At 35.2% G+C, this 24,868-nt stretch overlaps 1 protein-coding gene across 1 annotated transcript in view; it reads right to left on the bottom strand.

The window, feature by feature from the left end:
• The window catches only part of Ddx10 (DEAD-box helicase 10), a 359,979-nt gene that overhangs the window by 322,086 nt on the left and 13,025 nt on the right, over positions 1 to 24,868 (bottom strand). Inside the window, exons 5-9 of the mRNA XM_087212358.1 lie at positions 24,696 to 24,816; positions 23,444 to 23,633; positions 13,316 to 13,442; positions 9,721 to 9,883; positions 6,930 to 7,014 (exon numbers count right to left, since the gene is read on the bottom strand). Coding sequence (XP_087068484.1) covers positions 6,930 to 7,014; positions 9,721 to 9,883; positions 13,316 to 13,442; positions 23,444 to 23,633; positions 24,696 to 24,816 — 686 coding nt within the window. The remainder of the gene's footprint in view (positions 1 to 6,929; positions 7,015 to 9,720; positions 9,884 to 13,315; positions 13,443 to 23,443; positions 23,634 to 24,695; positions 24,817 to 24,868) is intronic.

Genomic DNA, 24,868 nt, shown 5'->3' with positions numbered 1-24,868 from the left:
AGTTAATTGCAGACTGAATCTACCAGAAACCATGAGCCAAATTAAAATTCTCCTCCTTTAAAATGTGGGTGTTGGGTAATGTTTCTAGCAATGGAAAAGTTGACTATCTCTGAACTCTTATCAACTCTGTTCTCCAAAAATAATTTTTTTAAATCTAATTTAGATTTTAATAGCTTCAGAATAAAAACAAAACTGAAAGCAGTACTAATACCACCTACAAGTATACATTCAGGCAACTGAGATAGTTATGATTAACTTCATTTTACAGGAGAAGAAACAGTCTTAGAAGTTAAAAATTGGTCCAAGGGTACACAATCATCAGGCAACTAAGTCAAATTCAAAACTAAGTGTCCTAATTTTAAAAACAGTAGTACTTGAACAACTATGGGACAGCTATCCCTCATAGTTCAAATGAAGGAAAATACATATATTTTAATTGGTTTTCCTACCCACAAATAGCAGCAAATTTAAATAGACATCTATCTTCCTTCTCCAAGTACCTGGCTTTCCTGCATTCTAGAAGCCTTGCATGGGAACAACAACCATTAGAATCCATTAAGTAAAAAGCAGCTGGATTAAGGCACTCTGGCAAGAATGAGTCAAAAAGAACTGAATATAAATCCAGGCCTGGTACTTAACTAAATAACCTTAGACCTATTTTACCTCAAAGTCTCTGCAAGGCATTTCCTGAGAAGAAAACCTTTCACAGGGTTGTTCTATGGGGTAAACAAATCCATTCATTTATTCACTCAACAAATGTTTATTGAGTTTTCAAAAGTAATTGGCTAAGCCACAATCCATCCATTTTCTTTGTAGTACAGAGGTGAGAGGCAGGGAAGAGGTTGTCCTGGCTTTTTAAAATATTGGCAAATCTCTCCATAAAAACTCATGACCCCTCAGAAATAAATATGCCATATGTTAGCACAAGAATCCTCATCTATGAGATGCATTTAATAGGACATGCCAGGGTTGTTCAATCTATAGATTCAAGGGGTATGTCTCAGGTGAGCTTTGTGACCAGATATAAACAGACCATCTATTTAAGTGATATGCCGCAAACTCTCAGTCTTCTGTGTTTATCTGAGTCAGAGCACCACCTAATATGCCAAGAAAGATCAGTCCTACACCTGTTTCTGTTTTACCCGTACTCTAAAATTGCTTTTTATCCTTGTAATTATTCAAGCATTATACTGAATGTGGTAGACAGCATCCAAAACAACTTTCAAAAATTTGTATATCTTATATTCATACCCTTTGTAGTCTCCTGCCAAGGAATACGTCTGATTAAACTGCAGATATAAAATGGAACCAAGTTTAGGCCATAAAAGACACTGTTGCTTCCATCTTTCTCTCTCCCTTCCCCTGTCATTCACACTCTCTGATTACATCAGCTGCAGTCTTATGAGCTGTTCTTACAAGAAGCCCATATGAAAAAGAACTAAGAAGCTGTCTCTGATAAACAGCCAGAGAAGAAATGAAACAACCAATCATGTGAATGAGCTAGGAAATGCATCTAGCCCAGTTGAGCCTTAAAGCACTCTTATGACACTCTCGAGACAAGACTAAGAGCTTGAGGACTCAGCCGTGCCACACCTGTATTCCTGACCCAAAGAAACTGAAATAAATGATTATTTCTGTAAGCCACTAGGCCAGGGAGCAATTTGCTACACAGCAATGGATAATATATTGGGTAAAATATGGTTCATGAGTCTGATTTGTCATCTCAAATCTCCACTATATTCCAGGCCCTTTTCAAAGTATTTAAGGTACATTAATAAACAGACAAACATTGCTGCTTTTACAGAACTGACAATCTAGTAAGGAGAAAGAGAATCAAGAAAAAAAAACCAAGTAAATGCTCTTATAGAAGATGGTAAGTGTTATGGAAAAGGAACAGAAAGGAATGAAGAGTGGCTGGGGGATGAGGGGGTAAGAAAAACAGTTGTGTAGATACTTGAGAAAAAAGCATTCCCAAGAAACAGCTAATACAAAGGCCCTAAGGCAAAAGGATGTCTGGATATACAACAAAGAGCAGGGTAGGAAGCCTAGGGAACTAGGGAAGAAGAACAGGATATGAGAGTAGGAGAGGGATGAAGGCATAGGCCTGGAGGTCATTGTTACTCTGAGTGAACTGGGAAGCCATCAGACAAGATCTGAGTTTAAAAGATCACTACCTGCTGTACTGAGTAGACAGTAGGAGAGTGAGGGTGGGGAAGTGCCTGGGAAATGGTAGAATTCCAAGAAATAGCAGACCCTTATCTACCTCTATAGCTATACTGGCTATGTTCTACCCCAGCTTCTCACTGCTTTGGGATACAAAATAAAGGGTCTGTTCTGCCCTTTTATTAAGCCTTTAAATTCTAGAAACCAACAAAGGCAGAATACCACAGAAGGAAGCATCAGCCTCCATTCTGGAGGAATAGACTGAAGATAGGAATTCAGCAAATCTCAGCTACAGGAATTTAAGAAATGAGAAATTTCACCAGCTAATACTGTTCCCATCTTATGTATAAGACATTCACAGTAACTTAATGCTCATGGAATTTGTCTTTTCACTATTATTTCCACTTATAAACCAATTAAAGACTATAAAAAAATCCTCATTGATTCCTTAAAGAATCAGTACTTTCCACAAATCATGAAGCCTTCCCAAGTTAGGGATTTTAACTAGTTTCCAGCTTAATAACTGCTGTTAAGATCTCTTGCAGCCAGCAAGTGTGCAATGCAAAGGTCTGGCCTCTGCTGTCCCCTAGTGGAATCACATTCTGCTACCTAAATTCCTCACACAATCTCAGAGCCACAAAATATAACCAGGCAAATAGGAACAAACTGAAATATTCCTGAAACGATCTTACCTCCCTGTGCTCCAGAAACAAAAAAAATTATACACAATTCCCTTCCTATACCCACAGCTCTCCTCCCAAAATAAAATATATCTGGTGTGTATGTACCTTTCTCAAATCTTTTCTATTTTCAATTGCAGAGCTTGATTTTTTTGAGTAACAAAACCTTTAAGTCTGAAAGAGAATTACTGTTTAGTGCAAGATGTACCACAGGATCCAGCATTATAGCACTATATTTGTATCTCTTACTCTTGCATCAAAAGATCATTTTGTTAAGAGACGTCTAAGTGGTTAAGGAAAATAGAGGGAAATGTCTCAACTGCTATAAATCCAAAGAATTCTAGACAGGTTAAAATAAAGGTAAAATAGAATAAATAGTGGAAGGCAAAATTTTCTGTGTTATCCTTCATTTTTATTTGACTAAAACACAGAAAAAGTTTTTAAACACCAGATTCCCCTAACCTTAACTACTTTGCTAATGAATTCATTTTTCTATACTCATGTATTATAATGCAATTTCAAAAGCAAACACTATCTGGCAACCTGGTTTTAATTACAGCCTAACATAGGATTTTAATTAGTTTCAAATTTTAATTTAGCCTTTATTCAACTCAATTATTCAGTTTTATGGCCCACAAAACTTTCTAATTATCTGTAAACCCATTAGGGCAACTTTTAATCTGCCAGAGGAAAAAATAAGCATTTCTTAATTTTTTTTTTTTTTTTTTGGAGACAGGGTCTCGCTATGTAGTGCAGGCTGGCCTCGAACTCACTATGTAGTACAGGATCCTCTGAACTCTCGGTGATCCTCCTGCTTCAGTCTCCCAAATGCTGGGATTACAGGCATGCACCACCATGCCCAACTAAAAATAAACATTTCTATGTTTACCTTTTCACTGACTATACATCTAAAATCATTGATTCATAATATACTTGGTTATAAAGGGTGAAGCAGACTTCTTTAAACATTAATGATCACATTAAGTTACTTTAAAACATTTCTAAACTTAGTCTTCTCTCTTCAGATACAATCATTATGATATTGTTCTAACTCTTCTTCATCTCCAGACATTATGACCCAATTTAATGATCACCACAGCCTGTTCAAGTACTGTACATTAAATTGACAATAATTTCTCCAGGAGCAAAAAATCTGCAGTATTTCCTCCCTTGGACATTTTCCTGATACATCAAAATGTCTAATAATCTTTATACAGGGAAAATAATTTTAAAATATTGCTTGTGTTCTATGAAGGAATCAGTCTGCCTTGTTCATACTCATACCGATGACATATGTAAACGGCATGTAAGTAATCCATACGTATGTGAGATACCATATCCAACCTAGCCTAACCAAAGACTCATAAGACACAAAATATAGATGCATGTATACAAGTTTATACACACCATACATTTACTTAGAACAACATGAGATTTATTTCACTGACCACCGCTAATGAATTCTCAGAAGATATCACTATGCATCACTATCCAAATATGTACCCAACACATTAAAGACCACTGAGACACCATGTACCTTCTTACAAAATGGAAGGAACAGGCTGCTATTCTAACTATGTTCCTTTTTTTTTTTTTTAGAAGAAAATAAAATTCTGAAGGCTAGTTTGTCTTAATCCACAAAGACAACTTAGACTACACCTAGTCCTCCTGAAACAAGAAGACAGGGGAAGTTAGGCAGATAGGGCACAGGTTCTGAATAGTTAACCTAAAGTAAACCAAAAGTTGGGGCTTAAGTGAATTAATATACCAGAGGACTCAACTAACTTAAGCAAACTGACTATCAGGGCCTAATAGAATGCAAGGGTCAAAGAACAGGTCCCTAACCAAAAGGGAGAAGCCTTGGACGAAGTGAAATACAAAGAAAAGCAGCTTGCTTTCCAGTCATCAAAGGCCTATCTGCACCCAGGATCCTACCTGCACCTGTTTTCTGTTATGAACAGGAGCACCAAAAACTACATAAAAAGCCAACAGGGCCAGGGATTTAGCTCAGTGGTGCCGCCGCCTGCCTCACAAGCACAAAGTCCAGAGTTCAATCCCTGGTACCAAAAAAAAAGGCAATGGACTTAAACATCTACAGTGTCCACCTTACGGAACTCCTCACCAAATAGTGGGGAGTTTTTCTTTCATTCTAAAAAACAGGCATTTGGCCATTCCCCACTGTTTAGTGTTTGCTGTCTTTGTTGCACCAAAACAAGGACCCCAGAGCTAGAGGGAGCTGGTTATATTACCTCTATGGCTTATTGAAAATGTTGTATTATTGCCAGACATGGTGGTGCACACCTGTAATATCAGCACACAGGAGGCTGAGGCAGGAGGATGGCCACAAGTTCAAGGCCAGCCTGGAATACATGAGTTCAAGCCCAGCCTGAACTACCTAGCAAGACCCAGTCTCAAAAAGAAAAAAAAAATCGTATTATTAACTAGAACTAAAATACTTACTTTTTTTTGTAGTATATATAATATGATCCCATTTATTTAAAAATAAAGATTACGTATTTGCTTATATATGCATAAAAATTTTCTGAAAATTACATAAGAAACTGTTAATAGAGGTTACATCTGGGGACTAGTAGTACTGGGGATAAGATGCCAAAAGGGGACTTCATTTTCATTTTTATCCTTACATATTGTTTTGGATATCTTACCATATTTTTTTAAAAGATAAAATTGAGGAACCCTCCTACTTAAGATAATTTTTTATAATATATTTTTTATGCACATTTCTCTAACATTTATATTTGACTTTCTTCAAGACAAGCTGACTTGAGGTACTCAATGTTTTTGTAAATTATTTCTAACAGTAAGGTCACACCCATTTGACAGGTTTATTTTAAAAATTACATACTGCTCCAGTTTTAAAGATGATAAAACTTTTTTTTTTTTGCAGTACCAGGGATCAAACTCAGGACCTTGCACTTGCAAGGAAGGCAACAGGGCCACTAAGCTAAGTCCCCAGCCCCTAGATGACAAAACTTTAAATGGGATGCTTACTGGAGATTTTCAAAAGTGAGTCTGAAAAAGAAAATCTAAAATACTTACTTCTGAACCATCTAATGTATACTTAAGATTTGAACACAGAGTCTCTGCACTGAGCTACATCCCCAGACCTTTCTTTGATTATAAGATGAGGTCTCACTAAGTTGCTAAGTTTCTCAGGCTGGACTGAACTTAAGATCTCCTGCCTCTGCCTCCCAGGACACTGAGATTACAACTGTACCACACACAACTCATATTATGTTGAAATAATTTTTTACTACTGTACTCTCTTATTTCATAATGCTCAAAGAAATTTTATGGCTTTTGATAAGTACCACTAAGTGCTATTTAGAAAGCATTTACATTTAATCATTTACATTTCTATTTGCAGCATACATCTCTAACTGCAACCTCCATACCACTGACATACCATGTGATTGTTTTCATGCATTCAAATACTTTAATATGTCATGTGGCTCCAAATAACTGATTTTGCTATCTTCTTTTCCAGAGAGTTTCCCTATAGTTTCTGACCAACTATGGGGTGCTTTTACTGGGGATGTGGAGAAGAGGAACATGAAAAGGAAATATTTCAGAATGGCCCTCACTGATGCCTTTAATTCCCCCAGAAGAAAAAAAAGAAATCCAAGATTACAAACCACCTTACTCGTTATTACAGACTATACCACAGAAGGTCAGAGTACAAGATCTAGACTGGAGGAGTCAAACTGCCCATGTCCAAACTTCTAATTCTGGATCCTTCAACATATTAACTACTCAGACTCAATTTCTTCATCTGAAAATAGGTCATCAACCTTCAGTTAAGTTCAGCAAGCAGTTCTGATGAAAAGTTTGAAAAGCTTCATTTGAAATAATCTAAAATAAGGGGCATGGAATTTTCTCAACGGGAATCAAGGCTCGGCCATATAATTTACAGCAGCTGTCAGGTTGCTATCACTCCACATCGCAAAATACCAAACCAGCACTCACTTACTCAGTTTCTCCATTCTTTGTCTGCATTTGAGGAAACAGTCTTGTTATTTAGATAGTACAGTACCAAAGGGAGGCAGGGGGGAGACAGACACCTACCTGGCAGTTCTACCTGCTCTGTGAATATATGTGTTGGCATCCTCTGGACAATCAAACTGAAGAACCCAATTCACAGCTGGGAAATCTATATAGAAAGAATATTAAGTAAAATAATCACTTTCAAGATCTGGCCTACAGTATCATTTTTATGTTACAATAATAGTTGCCTTGACTTTCCATCACATCAAACTGACAGACATCAACTGTGAACATTACTAAAAATAAAATTAATTGCATGAGCCAAGAGATGATAAACACTATGCTTCTTTGATAAAGTGAACTAAAATTAATGAGTGTTTGAATGTGAAGATTACTTTATAAATGACACAGAAGAGACAGATTGGTTCGTGTCAGGCAAATAATGAAATACCCTGATGTTTAATAACCTCAAAGAACTACTATCCACCAGGTCCCAGTGAACTATAAAACTGATTTCAAAATTTAAATGAAGGCTTATTTTTTCCCAGTAGTCCCCCTCCAACTGAATGAATGGTGTCTTTCTAGGTTTCTTTCTGTCTCTTAGTAGTAATTACCCTCTATATATTTCTAGTACAGTAATTTTCACTCATCTCCAATGAATCTTGCTCCAAGAGAAGTACTTCCGGTAATTTAGAGAAAAAAGGATGATTGTTAGAGACATAATGAAAGGAAATCTTTGGATAATTTCCAAATTTGCTAGGTTAGAAAGTACTGTAAGATCCCTCAGACATATGGAGATAGACAGCAGAGAAGAATACGTAGTTTTAAGTAATTATTTCTAGGGAATAAGGAGAGGTAAGGAAAGGTCTAGTCATCGTAACTCATTTGTATCCCCATGTGCCTATTTTCTTAAGAAATAAAATAAAGCTAAAAGATATCAATGTGTTCTGAAGAAGATCTTGGACAATAACACAAGGAGAGCTCTTCAGGATATTTCTTGCACATTTTTACAAAAAAAAAAAACTGGAAACTTAAGTGTCCATTTTTACAGAAATGGAAATAATGGGATAAATTATTACTACATGACTTTCTACATAACAAACATGCTGGGTGTTTATACATCAATGTGTAAAGATTTGAGAGCAAGTTACAGGCTAGCATATACAATGATATAACTCATAAGAGCTTTTAAACACTTAAATACTACATATTCTTATGAATACATTCATGAAGTGCTTTTAATAAGCTAAAATAGAAGCTCCTGACATTTTTTGTGCCACAGTTGAAGCTTGTGAACCCCTTCTCAGAATATCTTACATACACAAAGTAAAATACAAAGGACTACAAGGGAAAATTTATGATAGAAAATATTGATTTTATTAAGTTTTTGACATACTAACACATACACTTGCTAAATAAAACATTAACATAACCTATTTATGGGTCTGATAACCATATCTAAGTTGTACTGAGTATAAACAATTTTCCAAGATATCTGTAAAAACTAAGGTATAATGAATACATGATTTCAATTAGTGATAAAGTCGCAAGTACTACTGAAAATATAATGATTTGTTACTTAAATTCATAATGCTAAATTTCAGTTAAGGGCTGGTGAAAAAATAGAATGTCTTCCCACTCCCCATTTAGCAGTTCACAGACCTGCTAAATTCTACCATAAGACTCACTAGCCAGAAGTCAAGAACCTTCAACTAAAAAGTTATTCTCCATATATATGATGGGGAGAAAGAGTACAAAAAAATTACATTGGTTAATATTTGTTTTAACAAATCCAAGGAAAATATTATCTGTCCATTGTGACTAGATGTTATGTCTGAGATTTTTAAATTATTTTAAAAGGAATAAACTTCAGTTTAAAACATGGTTTTGTTAATGTGAGTTACTGTAGGTTCAAAGTCAGAAATAGAAAAAAGTACTATCAGAATGTTTCAAAACTATATAGTCAATGAGCAATAGGGATTGCAGGGGGAAGTGTTGTCATAGGACTTAGAAAAAAGCCTCGAGAACTTTGAAAATATGCATAGTTGGGTCCAATCATATGTTAGTGAACTAATATATTGGCTGAGATATGCTTTAGAGTAACAAAGACAGGAAAAGGAAAATCATAAAAAGATAACTATGGGGCCGGGGATTTAGCTCAGTGGTTTTGCCACCTGCTGCGCAAGTGCAAGGACCCGAGTTCGATCCCTGGTACCAAAAAAAAAAAAAATAACTATGTCAGAGGAGTAATGTTTGTGTGAGGGTACATTAGATTTACTCATGTTATGTTAGTTTAAAATTTTCCATAACACAATAAAACAAAATGATATAAGAATCCAAATTACCACCTATTTATTCTCATCTATTGTTTGTATCTCTATACTAGTTCTAATTACTTCAATCTTCATCCTACCCTGAAAAAGCTACAAATCGAATAGTGATACAATCGGTTTTTGGAAAAAAAAATTGAAGTATATTAAATGTTACGATTTTAAAATACAAAGTAGGATGACTGTGAAAAGACAGAATTCACTATTTTTCTTGTTAAATGAGTTACAATAAACATGTTTGTAATTTTCAAAGGTATAGGAAAAATTTCCCTCATCTTTAAACCTTTAATCCTCCTCTGATTTGGAGGCTCATAAGAATTTATGATGAAACATAAAAAGGGCAAAAAAGATGCAAATATTATAGGATGTCTCACTGACAAATCCTTAAGATTAATCAACTATCACCACTGTACTAATTTATCCCACAACAGGAAAAAAAGAATGGCCAATTATTTGAGTCTATTACATTTCCTGAAACTCACCTTATAAGTGAATTGTGTCTTTCAGAATCACAGAAATTTCATTCTAGTAAGTTTTCTTACCTAGTCCTCTGGCTGCAATATCAGTAGCAAAGAGCACTGCAGCTCTCTTGCGGACAAATTCATTGTAGATTTCCATTCTTCTCATTTGCTGCTGTCTGCCATGGAGAGCAAGGATAGAAATACCAGGACGAAGCCGGCAGAACACACGGTACAGATACTGAACCTAAGTATTAACAAAACGATGAGTTCAGCACTTCTGGATGAACAACAAGATGAACAACAAAAATTCACATTTAATTTCACCTATTAAAATTCTTTTACATATGAGGTAGAAAAGGAGAAATGTATTCAAGTTGTGTCTTAAAACATTTTTTGCTCACATATTTCCTAAAGAAATGTTTTAAATGGTCTTACACTTTTAAGTTCATATCTAAAATCTTTGCAAATTTGAGTAATTTTAAGAATATAATTTCTATAAAATTGATGCTTTAAAATAAACATAGGCCAGGGATTTAGCTCAGTGGTGCCGCTGCTTGCCTCACAAGCACAAGGTCACGAGTTTGCTCCTCAGTAACAAAAAATTAAATAATTAATTAATTAATTTAATTAAATAAACACTTTTTAAATAAATGTCCAGTGGGAGCTGGGGATTTAGCTCAGTGGTGCTTGTGCCTGCCTTGCCAAGTACAAGGTCCTGAGTTCAATCCCGGGTACCAAAATAAAATGTCCAGTGGATTAATACATATATATTTGACACTCAAAACAAGTAAAAAAGAAACTTCTTTAACAGAAAAATTATACTTCCTTCCCTCCTGTAACTCTCATTTCAATCTCCTGACCCCCATAGAACTGTATCTTAGGGTTTAAGCTTGCAATTTATTAATCATGTTATAATTCCTAAATTATTACAACAAAATGATACTTTTAACATTAACTTCTCAGGCCCGTAAGTCTGTATTTTCTTCTCAGACTGAGCAATTATTACAATAATTACAACAGCACTGACCAAAACAAGAAATATTAGTACTTAATAACTTTAAATAAAATTAATAATAAATAAAATTTTATTGTAAATAAATCATAATGTACAGCATTAGATGGAGCTGACCACTGCTTTAGTTGTTTCTCTTTATGTACTCCTAAATGGATACTCTGGACTGCTAGACTAAGGCAGAGTCTAGCATTATTTTACCTGTATTTTTTCTAACATATTAAGATCTGTTCACATTAACAGAAAATGGACTTGAAGGAAGTCTCAATTCAAACTATAAAACATGCTAAAAATAATGATGAAAGAGTTATTTATAATAATATATCAGCTAAGAACATCATTAAAGTCTCTCTCCCACTCTGTTCAAAGTAAAGAATGGAAACCAACTAAATTATGTAACAACTTATTACTAAGTTATTAGTTATTCACTTTCTCAACAGCAATATTCTAAGGTCAAAGAGGTCCATTTCTAGGACAATAAGATTAGCAGTAAATGGACTTAGTCCTTTTCCTGTAAACATAAAAAAAGGACCATCATGAAGTGGGACTTGGGAAAGGAGGACCTGCAGGCCACAGTTGTATTCTCAGGCAAGTCAACCTCTGAACCAATACACATGGAAATCCAGCAAGTATAAACTGAGTTCATAAAAACTTTCTTCAGTATACATCTCCTGAACCAAGAATGACTTTGAATTCCTCTTCTTTGACAAACTGGCTAAGGTGGAAGCCATATGGAATAAAGCCAGAGAGGTTCCAAGTATCAAGTTTAAATTCTAATTCACAGAAAGTCATTGACAGGTTTTTAGCAAGGCAATGACATTCCCGTGTTCACTTTCAAAGTCATTCACTATAAAGTAGAAAACTATAGAAAAGAAAGTGAGCGAATGGGAAAACCAATTAAGGGGATAGGAGGAAAAGTTAAACATGCTCCAGAATGCAAGGGAACATGGGAGGTGGTGAGAAGTTCTAGAGCTAATAAGTGATACCAATAGCTTGAATATGGGATAAAGACAAACAGGAATTAAGGATTCAGTCATTTACTGAGATAAGAAAGAGCTAGGCGAAGCAGACCTAGGGACTGGAACCCAGGAGTTTTTCACATGTTAAATTGTGAGATGCGTTTTAGATACACGATTTTTAAAACCCAGAAATCAAAAGTATACACAACTCTAGAGCTAGAGAAAGAAGTCAGGACTCCAATTCAGATGCTGATTTGGCAGTTTTAACACAGACATGGAATTTACAGCCAAGAAACGAATGGGATTGCCTAGAAAGAAATCATGCATGGAAAAAAGGCAGAGAAGGCAGAGGCACTCCAAAATGCAGTGGTCAAGCAGAGGTGACAAAGTGATTCAGCTAATAGAGCTAAGTCTTTAGAAGAGACTGCTGTGACAAACATAAAAAAGCAGTGATTGGAAAGGGACACCAAGTTTTTTTTATTTTAATATGGGCAAAATTAAGTAACAATAAGAAGAGAAAATGTAAAACAGAAGAGGGTGTTTGCAACAGCAAAGGCTTCGTGTAGATGGGCGGACAGGAAGCGGGGCACAGAAGAAGGGTTTATCACAGATAACAAGCAAAGACATTTGTCTATTGTAGCAAGAAGAAAATCAAAGTATTACAAAGTAGAAACTCTAAACTTTGTGATGGTGAACCTTTTAGAGCTTTCAATGACACAGCAGCCCAGCGCAGCACTCATGCCATACATTCACCACTACTGCTCTATACAGAACTCTGAAAAAGATTTCCTAGGGTCTACATACTAAAACCAACCTGTCTTTAGTAGACAGAAGATTTTGAACAACTAAAAAATAGGTCCAAAAAAGATCTGAAGTCATTTTTTACATAGTAAAATGACAGGGCTGAATAGACAAAAAAGACTGACCACCACTTATCTTCTGCCAAACAGGAAGGAAACTCACCTGCACATTTATGATAAACTAATGCGAAAGCCATTAGTCTAGAATTTATCTACTATACATGCATATCATCAGGAATCAGGAATACAGAGGAAAAGTGGTACATATTTGTAATTTGACCATGGTCCCATCTCCTTAAAGGAGGAGGACCAAGTTTTCTCATATATCTCTCAATCCCTTTTTCCTAGTACAGAGCTAGTTAGTGTTCAAGAAACACTTGTGAACTAATAAAGGTATAAACAAAATGCTACTGCAGAAGGATAGGGAAGGCAGCGATTTTTAAAAATGTCAGAAAAGGACTTCCAAGTGTGACATTCAAGCTTAGCCTTAAAAAGCACCAACATTTCCCCATAATTAGCTAAATCAATGCATGGAGGGCATCCCCGACAGAGATCAGAACGAACAAAGACATGAGGCTCAGTAGAGAGTATATTCATTTCCACATTCATGTAGGGGAGGGAAGATATCAGATTATGAAAGCCTCTGCTTGGCCTCACTACCGTTTATTGGAGACCATTTTATTTCCAGCATTGCTAGTACCTGTTATAATACTGAAGATACCTTCTGCCCTCACAGAGCTTAAATTCTCACATTCTTTCACAACAAAAACACAAGATTCTCATTACCAACAGATCCCTCACCACACCTAACACTGTAGTTTCATATAATGTAATTACTTGTCTAACTGAAATTTGTTATCTCAAATTGGATGATTAAATGTCAATATGAAATAAACAGTTGGTACCTCTTTGCAACTGGAGAAAAATACAATACTCTTTTTCTTCAAATGGCTTCTCAAAAAGGAATATAGCACACTTAATTTTTGCTGCAGTTCACAAACTATGTAGTTCTGTTCCAAAGTGGCAGGGGTGCTGGTGGAATTGGAAGGAATAAAAAAAAGAAAACATTAAAAATATGTCACAGGTCTCTGAAATTCAGACTAAAAAAACAGGGTAATTTTAATAGTGGTATATCTCAAATTACATACAGACACACATAAATACACTTTTTCATATTAATCCTTAGGAAAAGAATTTCAACACAAGACTAAAAAATAATTAAAATGCCTTATAGATTATGTTTTTAAAAAGTGATACACCCATATATTGGTCACCTATGAAAGTTCAAGGTCAAGAATCAACGATGAAGCCAGGTGTGATGATGCACACCTGTAATCCCAGCACTCAGGAGGGAGGATCACAGCAAGTTCAAGGCCAGCCTGAACTACATGGTGAGGCCCTGTCTCAAAAAAACAAACAAAAACAAAACAAAACAAAACAAAAAGAATCAACTATGAGAAGGCACTAGTGATATGTACACTGACATATTTAAGGGGAAATAGGTATCTGCAATTTACAGTGAAATGCATACAAAAATAAGATGGGTTAATATACAATTACAGGGATGAAAGAATGGCTAGCAAATGCATGCTAGCAGTTTCAATATTATCTATATTGCAAGTATAAAGTGTTTACTCAAGTCTTTCAATTTACTGCATGTTTGAAACACCACAATAAATGTTAGAGAAATATATGTATGTATTTACTGTTTAATTAAACCTACTGTCAGGATCCTCTTCCAAAAATACTCTGATAAAAAACCCAAAGATACATGGCATTATTTATGAAACTAAAAAAAAAAGTCAACTCAAATGTTCATCACTAGGGAACTCACACAATGAACTACTAAACATCCACACAAGTATCATTCAATTGTAAAAAAGGAATGGGCAATCTATCCATATATTGCTATAGAGAGACTTATAGAAAATATTCTTAAGGAAAGAAGTAGCAGAACAGTACATAGTTTAATACCATTTGTCACAGTAAAGGTACACATTACATACGCATAAACACACATACACATATGTATCTGTGTTACATTGTAACAAAAGTCAAACCAAATGGTTTTAGATATAAAACCAAAGTCACAATCCAAACTGAAATGCTAAACTTCATTAAAATTAAAAATTTCTAACCTGTGACACTGTTAAAAGAATGAGATGACAAACCATTGAACATAAGAAAATATTTGCAATACATTTGAGAAAGGATTGTACTCCAAAATATATAAATTCTTAAAACTTAACAAGAACACAAGTGTCATGATTTTTTTTTTAAAAAGTCCAAAGACCCTAATAGATATTACCCCAAAGGGAATATACACAGAGATAGCAAATGAGCATACAAAAAGATGTTCTATATTATGTCTTCAGAGAAATACAAATTAAAACAATGAGATGAACATTTGAAGACTCTACTTATGCGAGAGGCCAAAATCCAGTACAGTGATCACAGCAGATGCCAAGGATGTAGAGCAAAGGGAACTTAATTGTTGCTGAAGGAAATGCAAAATGGTAAAGCCACTTTTGAAACAGTTTGGCTTTTTTTTTTTTTTCCATACTGGGGATCGAACTCGGGTCCTTGCGCTTGCACAGCAGGCAGTGAAACCACTGAGCTAAATCCACGGCCCAGTTTGGCGTTTATTATAAAAGCAAATATACTCTTGCCATCTGGTCCAAATATTATGTTTCTTGATATTTACCCAAAGGAGTTGAACACGTCTGTCCACACAAAAACCTGTACACAGATGTCTATAGCAGCTTTACTACTAGTTGTCAAAACTTGGAAACAATCAAGATGTCCTACAGTAGGTGAACAAATAAACTGTAATGCCTAGACAAGGAAATATTCAGTGCAAAAAGAAATGAGTTCTCAAGCCATGAAGAAATGGAAATCTTTCATACATACTACTAAGTGAAAGAAGCAAATCTGAAAAGGCTATTTTATGATTCCAACCATATGACGTTCTTGAAAAGCTATGAAGGCAGTAAGAGCAATGTCTGCCAGGAATTAAGGGATAGAGTGGGATGAACAGGCAGAGCACAGAAGATTTCCAGGACAATAGAAATACTGTTGAAACACTCTAAGAGACATGCTATTATAAATTTGTCCAAACTATATGCTGTACAAACCTAATGTAAACTATGGGCTTCAGGAACAAGAATGCATTTATGTAGGCTTATCAACTGTAGCAAATATGTCCCTGTGAAGGAAGCAATTTACAGTGGGGGCTGGGGGGTGGATATGGACAATCTCTGAATTTTCCTCTCAATTTTATTTTGAAACTGAAACTGCTCTTAAATAAATAATTAAACCTTTTAAAATTACGGAAATAGATCATATCCACCAAAGAATACGGTAACAGAAGAACTGAAATTTTGTTTAAAAACCAAAATGAAGCAAATGAGCTCCAATATATATTAAATTGACAGTTTAATGACAAGAACCATTTCCAAGAACTCTCATTGTTACAACTGTACTGCAGTATCTAGGGAAAAAAATTCAAAATAATGTCAACCTTTAAGCACTACATTGTTAATACTGACACTATCCTGAAACTATTCCAGATATACTGGCTGACAGAACAAATAAATAGAACTCTCTAGGAATGAAGGTGTTTGGCAGAGAGATATATATACTATGACAAAAAGGAGGACTCTGACTAAAAAAACTTGTAATCCTAAATTTGATTTATAAATATGAGCATGAATTCATGATGTATTTTGGGGGGTTTTTTTGACTTCTTGATTTTGTTTTTGTTTTTGTTTTTTTGAGACAAGGTCTTGCTATTAGTTCAGGTTGATCTTGAACTATGTAACCCAGGGTAGCCTTGAACTCATGGCAATACTGCTGCCTCAGCCTCCCAAGTGCTGAGATTGCAGGTGTGTGCCATCATCACAACCCACTCTCACTTACTGACATTTAAATACCATATCCTAGTAAAAGGATTTTGTAAGACCTGGAAACACACAAAATGAACCTACAACATGGAAATTAAGGACTCCAAAGACTACTGATATGTGTCTAAAGGACCCAGGTAACAACTTCGAAGCTCCTCTTAATAGTCAAAATAGGGACAACTCAAGAAAAGTATTAAAACACAGTGACTGAAGGATACAAAAAAAGGTGATGTTTAAAACTGAGTTAAATATTAGTAACTCTTCATTAAGTCATCATTAATCATTAAATCCAAGTTCACTTTGATCAAAAACACTGCTCATCTTCAGAAAATGCTAAGGAACCACCTCAGTCTAAAAGCTGACAAAGAGAATAAAGCATATATTGTCATATTTGGTCTTTCTTATAAGAACTGTAGCTCAGATAGTCACATAGTTCACATGGGACAGCTGCTGGATATTAGAGAATTCCAGCTAATGAACAAATGATAGATTTACAGTATTATAATTATGCAAACTGTAACAAAATAACAGGGCTAAGCAATAATTACCATCAGCTGCTAAAATTATAAGGTTAAAAACCTATTAGTTTTGCCATAAAGAAGCTGCTTGTATAAGATCAACCCTTTGACCTATAATATCAACTGTAAAAGCTGGATTAAATATAATAATGAAGACAAATGGTAGGAAGTAAAGGGACTTGAATATGCTACTTAAATATGAAAAATCTAAAAACCTAAGAACATAAACAAAAAAAGTAAGATAATAGGGGGGAAAAAAATCACCATTAAAATACTAACCAAAGACAAGCATCATGGTACATGCCTGTAATCCCCGCACTAAGGAAGCTGAGGCATAAGGATCGCCACAAGTTTGAGGCCAGCCTGAACTATACAGCGAGACCCTGTCTCAAAACACCAAAAAACAAACAAACAAACAAACAAAACCAACAAAAAAAACCTAACTAAAATGAAGTTTGGTTGCCTAATATCAAAGTACACATTATAAGGAAAAGTATTAATAAAGACCACAGGAAACATTTTATATGATTAAAGTTTCAAATTAACAGGAAATATAATATGTACTAAATTTATATGTACCTAATAATAAATTTGAAATTTTTCCCAATTCATCATAGAATTTAACTTACAGTCACTGGAAAACAGCAAATTGCTATGGCCCATACACCAACTACTCTCTTTTACTATGATTCAAAACACCATTCATCTACATATAGTAATATAAAGAAAATACAATGGTATGCCTTTTCTGAGTATATTGTGATGTCCAACTTCAGAAAAATTTAAACTTTCATGTAATCTACAGCAATTTTAATTGTCACTATATATCTGCCTTCAAAACTTTTTTTCTGAAAATCATGCTTTTTATAAGGAATTTTATTTCAAAAATCTTTTGAAATATAAAATCACCCTTTGCATTGAAGTTTTTCTAAAACCTTATGATTTAGATAACCAACCTTATCTACAGAAATTGGGAACAGGGAATATACATAACCTGACTAATTCAATCTGACTAACCTAGACACTGCTGACATTACCAAATTAGTTATAACAAAAGTTTTATTTTTATAAAATGGAGTACTACTCAGCCATAAAGAATGAGAAACTAGAGACATTTATAGCTAAATGGATGCATATTGAGGCCATACTCTTAAGTGAAATAAATAGGACACACATGTGTAAATACCAAATAGTTTCTCTAGTGTGAGAAACTGAAAGTGTAAATAAGGATTAAAATGAATAATTGATAATTTGAAATAGGAAGAAAAGGTCCAAAGGGGTAGGGGAAGTGGGAAGGGAAGGGGAAAGGAAAGAAAGGAAAGGAAAAATTATGAGAAAAGAAAAAATGGAAACAAAGTCTACGTAAATAGAGAAGGGTGGAGGGGGTGAAGGGGGCATAGGTAATGGGGAAAAAATAAGAACAAAGATACATGATGTACAGGTACAAGCACCCAACAATAAATGTAAATGTACTGTATACCTAAAATGTACCAATAAAAGAATTTAAGCAAAAAAAAAAAAAAAAAAAAAAAAAGTTTTAATAGCTATCTCAACATAACTTGAAGAAATCAACATCTCCCCTAAAGTGAGCCAAGGGGCCGCCATCCCAAGCTCCTAGGGCAGAGAAGCTGAGCCAGTCCCAGCACCCGGAAGGAAGCTCCTCCACTGCCATCCCAAGCTCCTAGGGCAGAGAAGGTGAGCCGGTCCCAGCACCCAGAAGGAACCTCCTCCACCGCCATCCCAAGCTCCTAGGGCAGAGAAGCTGAACCAGTCCCAGCACCCGGAAGGAAGCTCCTCCACCGCCATCCCAAGCTCCTAGGGCAGAGAAGGTGAGCCAGTCCCAGAACATGGAGGGAAGCTGCCCCGCTGCCATCCCAAGCTCCTAGGACAGGGAAGCTGAGCTGGTCCTAGAACCCAAAGGGAAGCTCCCCCGCCGCCATCCCAAGCTCCTAGGGCAGGGAAGCTGAGCTGGACACAGACCCCGGTGGGAAGCTCCCCTGCCACCATCCCAAGCTCCTAGGGCAGAGAAGCTGAGCCGGTCCCAGCACCCAGAAGGAAGATCCCCCACAGCCATCTCAAGCTCCTAGGGCAGAGAAGGCGAATCACATGGGTGCCAGAAGCACGACCACCCCCCATGGAAATGAGAAGACAAGTAAACAAGCCTCAAAAACAGACTTCTGGGTCACCTACAGCAACCCCAAAAGGAAACAAGATGGAACAATCTGATACTCAACCACCTGGACTCTCTGAACTGGAAACAAAAGAGGATCTGAGAAAAATGAAATCAGAAATAATTACTCAGATAACAGCAAAGATTATGCTCATGGTGCAAGACATGATTAATAAATCTAGAGAGGACAAAGATACAAAACTAGAGGATCTGAGGAACATGATGGTATCCCAACATAGGAAACAAATGGAATCCATAAAACAGATGCAAACAGATTTCCAGAAGATTAAAAACTCCATCAAAAGTCTGCATAGCAGAATGAACCAATGTGAGGATAGAATTTCAGATATAGAACATAAGATTGCAATTAGTGACCAGGAAAAGAAAAATTGCTTTAAAATTGTAAAGGAACACGGAAATCAATCCAGCAGCTGCTACATGATGTAAAGAAGAATAACATAAGACTGACTGGAGTCAATGAAGAAACAGGAGAGAATGCAGATGACATAAAAAAACTGTTCACAGAAGTGATGGCAGAAAATTTCCCAAGCAGGTAAAAAGAACCTGACATACAGGTAAGTGAGGCATATAGGACTCCAGCTAGCCTTAATCAAAAAAAATCTACACATAGGCATATAATAGTTAGAATTCCAGAAAGCCAACAGAAGAACAAAATTCTACAAGCAGTGAGAGAAAAGAAACAAATCACATACAAAGGAAAGCCCATCAGAATCACAGCAGACTTCTCAATGCAAACCCTCAAGGCAAGAAGCGCTTGCAGTGATGTATTTCAATCCCTAAAGGAGAACAGCCTCCAACCCAGATTGATGTACCCTGCAAAACTATCTTTCAAAATTGATGGAGAAATAAGATACTTTCATGATAAAGAGCACCTCAGGAACTTCATGAATATCAAACCAGCACTCCAAAAAATTTTAGACAATACCCTAGGAAAAGACAATGAGGATCACAACACCAGGAAACCCAGCAGAATGAATCTATTGGGCGTGACAAATTGAATGCAAAGGGGGAGAATCCAACTAAAAGAAAAAGTTATGACAAGGCTTTTAAAACTTTTAACTTCGTCTCCCTAATGAGGGTATAATTCAATCTTGTTATTGTACTGATTAGTATTTTTCTGATTCTAGAGTTGCACACCTTTCCTTGTACTGTACTGGCTATTTATCATCTTCTTATGTCTACTTTTTAATTGGGTTGTCTATTAATGAGCTCTAAGAATTCTTTATATATTCTGGTCAGAGGTTATATGCATTGGAAATATGGTGTGTTTAAGGACTTTTCATTTTAATGATGACACCTAAAGTTCTAAATTTTGATGGAATCTTATTTATCAATTTTTTTCTTTTATACATCATGTCTTTTGTATACTAGGTAGTTCTTGCCTACCCTGAATTCATAAACATTTTCCCTTATAATTTCTTCTTAAAGTTTTATACTTTTAGGCTTTCATATTTAGGTTCATAGATCCCTTCAAGTTACTTTTATGTATGGAAATAAAGGGTTGAGGTTAATTTTTTATATACAGATACCAGGTGTTGTACTGCCGTTTGCTGAAAACACTATCTCTTCCTCAGCTCTTGAATTGAATTTATATTCTATAAAATGCTAATGTTAAATAATCTTTCAAAACTCAGTGGACCATATATGCATGGTTCCATTTCTAGATTCTCTGTTCTATTCCAATGATCTATAAGTCTTTCCTTAAACCAACACTGCCTTGATTACTGTAGCTTTAGAAGTCTTAAAATTAGGTACTAAATGTCTTCCAACACTGTTTTTTTTTTAACTTTTCTAGGTCCTTTGTACACTTACATAACTTTTAAATTTCAATATCCAATTCTTCATTTATAGCAAGTATACACAGACCTGAATTTTTAGATATACCTTGTGTTTTCTAATCCTGCTAAATTCAAATACAAGTTCTAGGGGCTCCTAGAGATTTCTTAGTATTTTCTCTGTAGATGATCATTTCATCTACATATAAAGATTTTGCTTCTACCTTGCCAATCCTATCCTAATTGGATCATTTTATTGCCAGACTATTTTGGTGGGGACTAGGTTTCAAAGTTTAATGGACAGATAAAGAGTAAGCATATCTGCCCTTGTTCCCCACCTTAAGAAGAAGGCATTGTATCTTCTCCATTCATATAAGGCATTCTCGCTGGAAGTATGAAGTACATGTCTTTAATCTGTTGAGAAGGTTCTGTTCTACTTTTAGTCTCCTGATAGCTTTTACCATGAACAGCTGTAGAATTTAGTCCAGTACTTTTTCTCCAACTAGTGACAGGATCATATGGCTTTTTCCTTTCCTCTGTTAAAATGATGACTTTTGGGGGTGGATCTTCCAATGCTGAACCAACACTGCCATCCCTATAACAAAACCATTTTCTACATACTGCCAGATCTGACTTCTAATAGTTTGCTTTGTTAAACAAATTTCTATGTTCATACTTTTTTCTTCTATTATCTTTATCCAGTTTTAGGATTAGCACAATGTTGATTTCCTAAAATGAGGGGAGAAGTGTTCCTTCTTTTTTCTGCTTTAAATGTTTGATATAATTTATCAGTTAAAATGTATATGAGCCTGCTGTTGTCATATCGGTAGGTTTTCAAGCTAGGAATATACTTTCTTTAATAGGTGCTATTCAAATTTTATATTTCTTCCAGACTCAGTTTCATTAATTTGTCTTCCAAGGTACTTCTTAGAAGTTGTCAAATTTATTTCAAGAAAGATTTTTGAAATATGCTTTCTATATCCTTTTAAATTCTGTAAAATCTGTGGTAATGTCTCCTAGATCTTGATATTGTAATTTAAAAAATGTATAACTGATATTGTGTAACAGGAAGAAAAGGTCTAAAGGTGCAGGGGAAGTGGGAGGGGTAGGGGAAAGGAAAAAAGGGAAAAGAAAAAATATGAGAAAAGGAAAAAAATGGAAACAAAGTCTTTGCAAATAGGGAAGGGTGGGCAGGGGAAGGGGAAAAAAATAAGAATCAAGATACTCATGTAATGGTACAAGATCCCAATGATGAATGTAACTGTATTTTATACTGAATATGTACCAATAAACTTAATAGGAAAAAAAATTAAAAATTAAAAATTAAAAAATTAAAAAAAAAAAATAAAGTGAGCCAAGGAAGAAACTACACCTTAAGTCTCTCCTCTGCGCCACTCCCAAGTTCCCAGCTGAAGTGGCCAGTACTCAGAGTCTCCAAAGTTTACCTATTTAGGACCACCTAGAAGCACAGAGACCACTTTCAGGCTCTTTTTAATCTTATATATTCACCCAGATCAGGGTAGACAAAAATACATATATTTTCTGTATTTAAAGACTTCCAAACAGAAAAACCCAATTCATTTTCCAAATCTATCTCGTTTAGGCTAATGTTTCATTGTGAGAACAAGTGAAAATTTAAGATATAAACAATGATAAAGTTGAACCTATTTTGAAACCTTCAATACAGAATCCAACTTAAGTTCATACATTCACTAGAAACATTTAAAGAAGTCAATTTGTCTAAAGTGTTCAGTGACACATGCCAGCCATTCATGTATTTGTAGCTGTCATATCAAAATGCAATTTAAAACATTTTCCCCCAACCACATGCATACCACAATCACACACTTTACTGTCACATGAACACACATCCTTTATTCTTTTAGTAAGACCAAAAAAAAAAAAAAAAAATGGCTGCGACATTTTTAAACAGATAGGTTTAAAAAAAAAAGGTATTTTGTTAAATATTAGTTCATTTGATAAAATGTTTTCTATAGTATATTAGTGCTGCACAACACTGCTCAAGAGAATGATCCTATACCCAAGTAATTGTGGCAGATACAGGACATTATATCCACCTTCCACTGCTTTGAAGAGCTACAACCTCCATGAAAACATTAAAAGTGCTGAGAAGTCATTTAAGAAAAAATTTTCACTTTGAGTTAACAATAGCTCTCAGCCCAAAATCTCATCCCCTCTTATTTACCGGAGGTGGAGGTGGGGAGTGTTGGTAAACGGTATGTCTGTTATGGAAAACTATTTGTTCTCCAGACCATATTTTGAGAAATGCTGCATTATTCTCACATTAAAAGATACACCCAGAATTTGAATAATTCTAACTGCTACATTTACTATGTTTTGCATACGTAATAAAATTTTATTCCCTAGAAAATAGAAATTCAAAATATCAAATTCTTAAAAGAACATTAAAAGGGCTGGGGATTTAGCTCAGTGGTTCCACCACCTGCTGTGCAAGCACAAGGTCCCAAGTTCGATCCCCGGTACCAAAAAAAAAAGGAGCATTAAAAGCTAGTGTTGTAATTCAGTGGTAGAACATTTGCCTAGCATGCATAAGACCCTGGGTTCAATCCCCAGCAGGGAAGAAAAACAAAATGCTTGACTGTGTTGACTGAATCAGAGTCCATACCTGTATTTTGCTTTTTCATGAACCCAGACATACTCAGGGTTTTTCAAACTCAAGCGTGCAAGGTCCTTTACAGATTTGGTTTGTGTTGCTGAGAAAAGTAAAGTCTGACGTTTCTTGGGAATATTTTCAATAATAGCATTCATAGTATCAGCAAAGCCCATATCCAAGATTCTGTCTGCTTCATCAAGAACTAGAAAAGGAAAATGCCAGTTGAACTATTAACACTTAAAATATACATTAAGCTATAGTACCCTAGATCGGATTCTAAAACAGGACATTACTAGAAAAACTGATGAAATCTCAATAAAATTTGTAGTTTAATTTGTACAGAGAACTAATATTAAGGTTTTTTTGTTTTTTGGTTTTTTTGGTACCAGGGATCGAACTCAGGACCTTGCATTTGTGAGGCAGGTGTGGTGCCACTGAGCTAAATCCCTGGCCAGTTAAGTTTATTTATTTATTTTTTATTAATTTTATTGGCACATTTTAGGTATACAATATAACGACATTCATCATTAGAAATTTGCACCTTTACATAATCCATCTTGGTCCTTATTTTTTCCCCATTCCCCTGCCCTCCCTTCAACCTCTCCATCCCTCCCTATTTGCAAAGACTTTGTTTCCATTTTTTAATTTTCTCATATTAATTGCATTCTCTTCTTTCCTTTCCCCTACCCCTCTCAATTCCCCTTCCCCTTTGCCCCTCTTCTTCCTATTTCACATTATCTATTATACCTTTTAGTCTTTATTTACACTTTCAGTTTCTCACACTAGAGACACTATTCGGTTTTTACACGTGTGTCCTATTAAGTTTATTTTTGAAAAAGCTAAGATGTTAAAACTAGGTAGAGGGCTGCAGGAACTCTTGCCATCACTGCAATTTTTCTGTAAGTTCAGAAGTATATTTTTTGAAGTTGATTAAAGTACACATTATGTAATAGCACCCACTAAAAAGAAGTCATTTAAAAACATTATAATTTGCTCTTGTGAGTCACTAGAAGTTGGTATTAAGAGAAAATCTTTGGCAATGCCTAATACTAAAGTACCTAATTTCATACAAGAGCACTATATTCTTTCAATTAAAAAAAAAAAAAACTTAGTATCTGGTTTTAGAGCCCAAGTGCCAAAAAATTACAAGTTCTTTCTCAAATTTTTTTAATCCTAACATATATCCCATATAACATTCCTATCATTTAAACTAATGAGAGCTCTCTCCTATGAGCATTCTCTCATTTGAAATCTTAAAACTCACCTAACATTTGGAGATTGGTGGCATGAAAGCATATTGTTTCATCCATGTGTTGAAGAAGCCGACCAGGAGTGCAAACAAGTATATTTATGTTGTTGATCCTCTCAGCTTCATGTTTCAGATCCTAAAAAAGTAATTTTTTTTATTACATATATATCTTTCTAAGCAGCTTGTTT

This window comes from Heterocephalus glaber, unplaced genomic scaffold, assembly GCF_053883595.1.
Source record: "Heterocephalus glaber isolate CG9 unplaced genomic scaffold, H.glaber_assembly_v1.0 deba00001429, whole genome shotgun sequence".
Taxonomy (NCBI): Eukaryota; Metazoa; Chordata; class Mammalia; order Rodentia; family Bathyergidae; genus Heterocephalus; species Heterocephalus glaber.
Note: the sequence above shows the minus strand (reverse complement) of the source record. Positions and strands in the feature narration are given on the sequence as shown.